This window comes from Mus caroli, chromosome 11 (assembly GCF_900094665.2).
Source record: "Mus caroli chromosome 11, CAROLI_EIJ_v1.1, whole genome shotgun sequence".
Taxonomy (NCBI): domain Eukaryota; kingdom Metazoa; phylum Chordata; class Mammalia; order Rodentia; family Muridae; genus Mus; species Mus caroli.
The window spans coordinates 43,659,036-43,668,587 of record NC_034580.1 but is presented as its reverse complement, the minus strand read 5'-3'; the positions used below and the strand labels follow the sequence as shown (position 1 = coordinate 43,668,587).

The following is a 9,552-nucleotide window of genomic DNA, read 5'->3' as shown; positions in this document are numbered from 1 at the left end:
GGGGGCAGCTGCCCCAGGAGCCCTGACAGGCACAGGCTGGAGTTTGCTTGCTGTGTGTGTGTTGTGTGTATGTGTTTGTGTGTGCACGAGTGTGTTTTGTGTATGTGTGTGTGTTGGATAACTGTTTGGTGGAGTTTCTTTTGGCAGCTGGATGTGAGAGCTCACGTTCTGGTCTGTTTGGAGNAGGAGGGACGCTTATTGAAGGCCTACGTGTGTGTTCTTGGTCTGTGAAGGACTCTGTGNTCACTGCCCCTTCAACAACTGCAGCTTTCTGCGGAGGCCTTGGCCCGGTCATTCTTGTCCAGTTTGATGGGTTCAGGGAATTCATTGTACAGCTCCACTTCTGTTTCCTGTTTAAGGGCATTCCGAGCAATCGTCTAGAAGGCCTGCTCCACATTGATGGCCTCCTTGGCACTGGTCTCGAAGTAAGGAATGTTGTTTTTGCTGTAGCACCAAGCCTGTGCCCTCTTTGTGGCCACTTGTCTGTTTTCCAGGTCAATCTTGTTTCCCAACACAACAAAAGGGAAGTTCTCGGGATCCCGGGGGCTGGCCTGGATGAGAAACTCGTCTCTCCAGCTGTCGAGGGTTTTGAAAGTGTTGGGGGCAGTCACATCAAACACCAGAACACAGCAATCTGCACCTCTGTAGAAGGCCACACCAAGAGACTGGAACCGTTCTTGACCGGCTGTGTCCCAGATCTGCATGGTAACAAGTCTGTCATCCACCATCACCTCCTTGGTCAGAAAGTCCGCTCCTATTGTGGCTTTGTACTGGTTACTGAACTTCTTATTCACATACTGGTTCATGAGAGATGTCTTTCCAACACCAGAGTCTCCCAGGATGATGACCTTCAGCAACACTTTCTTCCTAGAGGTCATCCTTGAAGCACAGGGTCAACGGAGGAGGAGACACAACGCAGGCCGCAACAGAGACGTCCGATTCCGGCTCCAGCAGGCTCCTCGGAGCTGCTCGGCCCCAAACACCATCGCCAACGCCGCCGCCTTGGGCTTTATCAACAAGATTGCTTCTATGTAAGCACTGTAGTACCATAACTGTCATCTGAAAACTGACAAGGCAGTGACATGTGATTACCCCACATGACCCTGCCAAGATTGAGGTTATTAATGTTCTCTCATAGTAGGAGGTGGCAGGGCTAAGGAAGAGAGTGAGGCTCCTAAGACCCTGCTCCTGCTCAGGGATAGGTGGTTCATAATTGCTACACTCTTGGGTGGTACAGCTGTTCATGGATTGTTTTGATCCTGTAAGTCACCACTCGCCCACTCTCCTCTAAGTAGCCAACGGTAAATTTAGTGACTAATTGAGCTAGAGTTGGGTGTACCCCTTGCTTTTGTCTGTTGTGACCCTCTTTATCTGGGGCTGAATAGGAAGACACTTCCGGTAAAGTCACCCAACAGGTGGGTATCATGGAAAGCCAGGATAGACTGGACAGAGATACTATTCATATTCTGCATGGGATGGAGAAGGAGGGAGAAAAGTTCCTTAGACCTCCCTGAAAAAGGAATAATTTAAGACTTAGGAATTATTTCTTTTTAAGATTTATTTATTTACTCTATGTAAGTACACTGTAGCTGTCTTCAGACACTCCAGAAGAGGGCGTCAGATCTCATTACGCATGGTTGTGAGCTGCCATGTGGTTGCTGAGATTTGAACTCAGGACCTTCGGAAGAGCAGTTAGTGCTCTTAACCACTGAGCCATTTCTCCAGCCCTAGCTGGTAATTCTTAAAGGAGAAGCTGGCATAGAAGAATCTCTGAGAACAGGGTAAGGGGCTAGCCTTTTACAATAGCTGGGAAATCATGAAATTTAAGCCTGATACCTAAGACTACTCTGCAGCCTGCTAATATCTCTCTCTTTGAGACTTCCCTGAAGAGTGCTCTTCCAAAGGTCCTGAGTTCAAATCCCAGCAACCACATGGTGGCTCACAACCGTCCGTAATGAGATCTGACGCCCTCTTCTGGTGCATCTGAAGACAGCTACAGTGTACCTATTTATAATAATAAATAAATCCTAAAAAAAAATTCACCAGCTCAAAAGAATCCCATGTTAAAGAGGCACACACAGAGAGATATAGTCTAGGCTTTCTTTTTTCTCTTTCTTTTTATGCACATTGGTATTTTGCTTGCATGCATGTCAGTGTGAGGGTGTCAGAGCCTGGTGTTACTGATAGTTGTGAGCTGGGAAGTGGACCTGAGTCCTCTGGAAGAGCAACCAGTGCTCCCAACTGCTGAGCCATCTCTCCAGTCCTAGTTTAAGCTTTCACAATGATTATGGACAGTCTTACCCTGAACCTCATCAACATATAGTGATGAGTTTGATGGCAAAGTAAGCATTAACTAAAGAACAGCACTTGAGGGGCCATGAGACAACATCCTACGTGGTAAGATGGAGAAGCAGGGAGGGTTTCAGGGTGGGTGGGGTGGGATCTAAGGGCTGAAGGCACTAATGTGGAGAGAGGGTCACAGCCAAGTATCTGAGGGGCAGGAAGAAGCTCTGCTGCTGCCTTGAAGCCAGAGCCTGTCTGCTTGGGGTTACATTCTGCTTTATTTGGTGTGTTGTTAACCTTTGCTCTACCCTGGCAGTGCTTAACTTGGGGCCATAGGCAGGGGGGAGAAGGGCACAACAAATTTAGTGGGAGGCATTTTAAGTGAGTAGAAGCAATAAATCCTCATGTACCATGAGCCTGCCTAGGCTTCCCCAAACCTGGGAATTCAATTTTGTACAGTGTACACAGTTTGCCAAGCCTGGTAGGTCACCAGGAGAACAGCTTGATGTATTGCTAGGGGAAGAAATTGTTCTGCCCCTTTCTTCATTCAAATTAACACCTTTTCAGACTGGGTTGACAAGTGACAGATCACCTGAGAATATATCCTGGCTTCAAGTGATTTGATATCTCGTCTCTGTTTTCCTATCTTTACTTCCATCCCTTAGAAACAGTAAAGAAAAAGCATTATTATTGTAATTGCTATAGACTCAGGACCTGCTTCATAAGTGCCATACCTCCCGGCTTGACATATGGCAGGCATTAAAAAGTGATGAATGGATAAATGACTAGATTCATTTGATGTGTGCAGACTCCCTTCCTTCTTCCCAGAGGGTCACAGGAATGTCTTGCTTTTTGACTATTTATTTACGTATTTATTCCCATGGCAGATGGAGGACAATGTGTATGAGACTCAGCTTGCCTTGAATGGGGGTCATGTTCTGACTGCTGAAAGTGTTGGTGGCTCTCTGAAAAGCTCCTTGAATAGCAGAGAGTTGTTTTACCTAAAGTAAGTTCTTCCCAGGATTAGTTTTTCCTGATCCACACGAATTATAAGGACCTAGATTTTTCATCCTCTGTTGTGTGTGTGTGTGTGTGTGTGTGTGTGTGTGTGTGTGTGTGTGTGGGGCAACAGAGGTTGGGGTAGGGAGTGAAATGGGGAGTGGGGCTGGGGGAAGGAGTGTGGGGTAGTGGTGGTGGTGGAGGATCGGTGGTGATCTGAAAGAGCATTCAACTCTAGGCAGTTTTAGATGTTGGCTGTCATGGAACTACACCGCAGACCCTCTTTCTCTTTGATTTTTGAAGTTTATTTTACGTTCCAACTATAATTTTTTTCTCCCTCATCTCCTCCAAGTCCCCCAAGCCCCAATCCACTCTTCCCCCATTTATTTTTTACAGAGAAGGGTAACCTGATGGCTGTCAACCAGCCATGGCATACCAAGTTGCAGTAAGTCCTCTTCCATTCAGGCTAGACAAGGCAACCCAATAGGGGAAAAGGGTTCCAAAGGCAGGCAACAGAGTCAGAGACTGTTCTTGCTACCACTGTTAGGAGTCCTACAAGAAGATCAAGCAACACAACTCTAATATGTGTGGCCTAGGTCAGTCCCATGCAGGCTCCCTGATTGGGAGTTCAGTCTCTATGAGCCCCTACAGGTTGGTTGATTCTGGGGGCTTTCTGGTAAAACTCTCTCTCTTTTAAAGATTTATTTATTTTATTTATATGAGCACACTGTAGCTGTCTTCAGACACATTAGAAGAGGGGTCATGTGGTTGGTGGGAATTGAACTCAGGACCTCTAGAACCTCTTCAATGCTCTTAACCACTGCTCTTAGGAGTCAATGCCCTTAACCACTGAGCTATCTTTCCAGCCCAGATTTATTTATTTATTTATTTTATATGAGTACACTGTAGCTGTCCTCAGACATACCAGAAGAGGGCATTGGATAGCATTACAGATGGTTGTAAGCCATCATGTGGTTGCTGGTAATTGAACTCAGGATCTCTGGAAGAGCAGCCTGTGCTCTTAACTGCTGAACCATCTCTCCAGCCCTCAACTCTTTCTCTTTTACTCCCTTGCTCTCACTTCCTGTTAACCACACAGAGATTCTTTTATAATCCTCCTGCATGCTACATTCTCTCTCAGAACGTGCTTTCTAGGAAGGCCAACTGATCACATTTTATTTTGACTTTAGATTTTTCTGACTTTTTTCTTCACTGGCAATAACATCAGTTAACTTTTATTGCATGTTTACTATGAACTAGGACCACTAATTTGTCTCATTCAATCCTCACACAAATTAAGCTGAGCCTTAAAAATAGGGGAGACCCGGCGCTTCAGCATGGGTGTAAAGAAAATATCCCAGGACACCTTAAAGAAGAATTGAATCCCCATACGTGCAAGTGATAATTTCAGTATAAAGTCTTTGCTGACTGCCTCTCTGAGTGGGAGCACTGCTGCTTCCTCATTGTAGGTTCTAGAAGACTGATCTCTTTTGCAGTCACTTTGACCTTCTGATCGACTGCCGGCATCTGGATTGTGATTTCGTCTGCTTGCCGAGTCAGAGCGAGAAAACCCACGATTCTGGGGGCCCATAAATTACTTCTAGTTATTGCAACGACAAAAGACCTCTTTGAAGGTGACTTGCTCTCTCCTTATTTTATAGCCCTAATATATCAAGGGGGAAGATGGAGTGGAATCAGTTACCACCAGGAGCTCTAGGGTGTAGGAGAAGAGGGTGGCAACTGTCAGAGAAATTGAATGCTTTCTGTCAAAACTTAATTCAATTAGCCTTGATTCTATAAATAATAGAGCAAGGTTTTCCTCCCGCACCTCTTCCTGTGCATCCTGAGATGACTGTATTCTGAGTGTATTGCAATAGAGACTGGATAAGCTAGGCAATAATTAGCTCAATTCTACTCATTTGCATTAACTTCTAGAAACAGAATATGATGCAGATTAAAAGAGGGGTAACAAGCGGCTGGGGAGTTGACTCGGTTGAGAATGCTTGCTGTGCACTGTGTAAGCATTAGGACCTGAGTTTATTTTCCCAGCATCCATGTAAAAGGTATGCCTAGGGGACAGAGGCAGGGGATCCTTTGTGCTCTGGCCAGCTAGTGTAGCCACAAGGCCAAGCTCAAGGTTCAGTGAGAAACCTTATCACCAAGGAATAAGGTGGGGAGTGATTGAGCAGGACACTGATGTTCCCTGCTGGCCTACACAGAAGTGCATGTAGGCTCATACTCCCCACACGCACATTGCCCCATCATCTCCCCAGAAGGAACAGTGACTTGGAAGATGTGTGCACTGCTTAGTGGGGTGTAGGGTAAGAAAGCTGAATGGAACGACAGAGACTTGACTTCTTGCCTCTATGTATCCTTTATGAGGTTGAGCGGGTCTCTTTCCTCTTGTGTTCTTTTTTTTTTTGAACCTCTTGTGTTCTTAAAATTGCCATCCAGGTATTCTCTCCTCTCCTCTCATTTCCTCCCCTCCCCTCCCCTCTCTCTTCTCCTCCTCTCTTTCCTCTCCTCTCCTTTCTTCTCCTCTTCTCTTTCCTCTCCTCTCTTCTTTCCTCTCCTCTTCCTCCCTTCCTCCCCATCTCTCTTTCTCTGTCTCTCTCCCATTTTTTAAAATTTAGTTTTTTTTGAGAGAGGGTTTATCTGTGTAGTCTGGGCTATCTTGGTACTGTAGACCAGACCAGAACTCAGAGACCTGCCTGTGCTGGGATTAAAGGTGCTCACCCACACTGCCAGGCTCATCTAGGTATTTCTTAAAGCAGTCATAGCTACTATAGTGATGTTTGTGGTCATTCATGTCATATGTTTACTGAGGGGCAGCAAGGACCATTCCATGTCACTTGTTCCAGACTCATGTTGGTAGAGTAGATACCACTGCTGCAGATTTCTGTGATGAGAGAAAGCATGGTATCCCACTGTTAATCAACTGGGCTAGAAGTGACATATGTCTTGCTTTGGGGTACCACGGACTATTCATATAGACAAAGACAGTAGACTTGGAAAAGGGTGGGGACAGAAAGTGAATCTTTAGAACCCATCATTGAAAAAGTTGATGCCCTGAGCTGAGCTAACTCATGTAGTGAACATAGAGAACAGAAAGTCTTGGAGGGAATTCTGGGTAACCTCAAATGCTGGAAAAAAACAAAACAAAACAGGGAAGCATCTTCCAAAAAAAAAAAAGTGTAATCCAGGCATGAGTTATTGGATAGAACTAGTTTCACAACATCACACAGACATAGGGAGCCAGAAAGAAAATTATACCATATAGCTGGCATTTGGTGAGTGGCATTAGTAACCATATCAAGTCTTTCCTAACAATGGGGTTTTATAATTCATAAATTTTCACTGACTTCTAACTTTACATTTGTGCTTTTCATTTTGATTATGATTTCCTGAATGGAGGAGGTTTTGAATAGATCTCCTTTTCCCATTCACTTACTGACAATTCCTAAGTTTCTTCCCAGATGAGTCTACGCTGTCTCATGATCCTACTTAGCCATCTTATCCCAAGCAATTGCTCCATGACTTGTTTACCCATCTGCCCAACAGGAATAACAATGGTACCTACTTAGTGCAGTTGTCATGAGTTACTATTTAGAATGGTGCCTGGGTGAGAACAATAGTGGTTGAGAACAAGTATTCAGGGGACCAAGGTTCAGGTTTTAGCACCAACATGGCGGCTCACAAGTGTCTATAACTTCATTCCAAGGGATACAAACCCCTCCTCTGGCTTCTGCAGGCACCAGGCACACATATGGTGCACAAATATACAGCAAGAAGAACACCAAACATATTAAATTAAAAAAAAATCTTTGAAAGCTCTAGTTATTACTCTGGGAGGCAATACCTAGTGGGGGCTGTGAATACCAATTTGGACAATACTGTTTGACTCCACCTTTCATAAGCTATGGCACTGGAATGGGTAGAAAGAGGGATGGTAATTATGCCCACCTCATGAGATTGATATGAGAATCCAATGAGTTCATTTCCTAAAAGTGCTTAGTCTACTACATGACATTTGGCAATGAAGTGAAATGCTAACCTCTCTGTTACTGTCAGAAGTGCAGCATGTGACAATAGAGTATCCACCCTCTGCTTTTGAAACTTTTTGTCACTCTTTGTTTTCTTGGCCCCATTTATTTATAAATTTCCTCTTGCCTGGATTACATTTTTTTTTGGAAGATGCTTCCCTGTTTTTTTTTTTTTTTTCTTTCAGCATTTGAGGTTACCCAGAGTTCTCTCTAAGACTTTCTGCTCTCTATGTTCACTACATGAGCTAGCTCAGCTCAGGGCATCAACTTTTTTAATGATGGGTTCTAAAGATTCACTTTCTGTCCCCACCCTTTTCCAAGTCTACTGTCTTTGTCTATATGAATAGTCCGTGGTACCCCACAGCTTCATAATGTGTCTCTTTATCTCTTCCTCATTGTCATCCAGCCAGCTACTTCCTTCTTTCACTGACTCTTAGCAAAATAGTACAGAGCATGAGCTTTGAAATTATATGGTTGCAAATTGGAATCATTGCTGTATATCAGAGGTGTAGACTTAGATAAGTGATCTATTTCCTAGACCTTTCAAATAAGGATACATATAATGCCTGCACTGTGGGTTTAATTTGAAGATTGAATGGGATCATTATGCAAATCACTAGTAAAGTATCTTGCCCATAAATGCTCAACAAATGGTAGCCACTACTAATACCATTGTGTGCCACATAATGATGTATTGTTTAGTGCTGAACCACACATGTGATGATAGGACCTAAGGTTATAGCATTCAGTGACACCAGAGAGATGTTTATATAAGCACACAAAATAATGTCTGCACAACCATGGGATCACTTAATAAAGCATTTTTGAGCAACATGTAACCATTATTCATAATGAGGCTGATACCATCCATAACTCAGGTTCTTCTGCCCTATTTGAACGTTATTTTCTATTGTCTAGATGACAATGCCAGCCTTCTTATTAATTTTCTTGTATAGTCTGGTCCTGTTCACATCTACTATTTTTTAGTTATTAATTTACTTTTATATCTTGATTGCAGCTTCCCTTCCCCCCTCTTCTCCTAGTCCCTCCCTCTTACCTATCCTCCGCACATGCCCCCTCCCTTTCTTTTCAGAGAAGGGGAGGCCTCCCATGGATATCAACCCATTTAGGCATACCAAGTTGCAGTAGGACTAGAAACATCTCCTATTGAGCCTAGGCAAGGCAGCTCAGTTGGAGGAAAGGGGTCCAAAGGCAGGCAACAGAGTCAGAGATCACCTGCTCCAATTGTTAGGGTTCTTATGTAAAGACCAAGCTGCATATCTGTTACATATGTGAAAGGGGCCTAGGCTCATCACATGCATGCTTTTTGGTTGGTGGTTCAGTCTCTGTGAGCTCCTATGGACCTAGGTTAGTTGGTTCTGTAGATTTTCTTGTGCTGTCCTTTGACCCCCTCAGGCTCCCTCAATCCTTCTTCCTGTCTTCCATAAGATTCCCTGAGCTCTGCCTAATGTTTGGTTGTGTGTCGCTGCATCTGTTTCCATCAGTCACTGGGTGAAACCTCTCAGAGGACAATTATGCTAGGTTCCTGTCTGCAAGTGTAGGAAAATTAATAGTATCATTAATAGTGTTAGGACTGGGCTTTCTCTCATGGTATGGGTCTCAAGCTGGGCTTATTTATTGGTTGACCATTCCCTCAATTTCTGCTCCACTTTTATACCTTGAAAATCTTGTAGGCAGAACAAATTATGGGTTGAAGGTTTTGTGGGTGAGTTGGTGTTCCTATCCCTCCACTGGAATTCTTGCCTGGTTTACAGGAGGTGGCCATTTCAGGTTCTATGTCCCCTATTGCTAGGAGTCTTAGCTAGGGTCACTCTCAAAGGTTCCTCTGAGTTTCCCTTGTCCTAGGTTTCTAGTTAGTTCCAGAGATGACCCTCCCCTCTTCCCAGGTCTCTCTCCCAGTTCTGATTCCCTCCATCCTCCCCATACTTGATCCCTTCTGTTCCCCTCCCCAGCCCACCCCACTGTACTTGGTTCCCTCCCTTTACTTCTCCCACATTTATTTTATTTCCCCTTCTCAGTGAGATGCAAAGATCCTTCTTAGGTTCTCTTTGTGTGTGTGTGTGTGTGTGTGTGTGTGTGTGTGTGTGTGTGTGTGTGTGGGTTCGAGACAGGATTTCTCTGTATAGCCCTGGCTGTCCTGGAACTCACTCTGTAGACCAGGCTGGCCTCAAACTCAGAAATCTGCCTGCCTCTGCCTCCCGAGTGC

General features: G+C 44.4%; 1 protein-coding gene across 1 annotated transcript; it reads right to left on the bottom strand.

The window, feature by feature from the left end:
- Positions 1-64: 64 nt before the first annotated feature.
- LOC110305273 (ras-related protein Rab-7a) lies at positions 65-1,007 on the bottom strand. The gene has a single exon (XM_021177173.2). The coding sequence runs from the start codon at positions 876-878 to the stop codon at positions 378-380; it is 501 nt and encodes a 166-aa protein (XP_021032832.1). The 5' UTR covers positions 879-1,007; the 3' UTR covers positions 65-377.
- Positions 1,008-9,552: the final 8,545 nt, after the last annotated feature.

What these genes read in the sequence shown, in the direction of transcription:
- LOC110305273 (XM_021177173.2), bottom strand. Translation starts at nt 878, where the DNA reads ATGACCTCTAGGAAGAAAGTGTTGCTGAAGGTCATCATCCTGGGAGAC.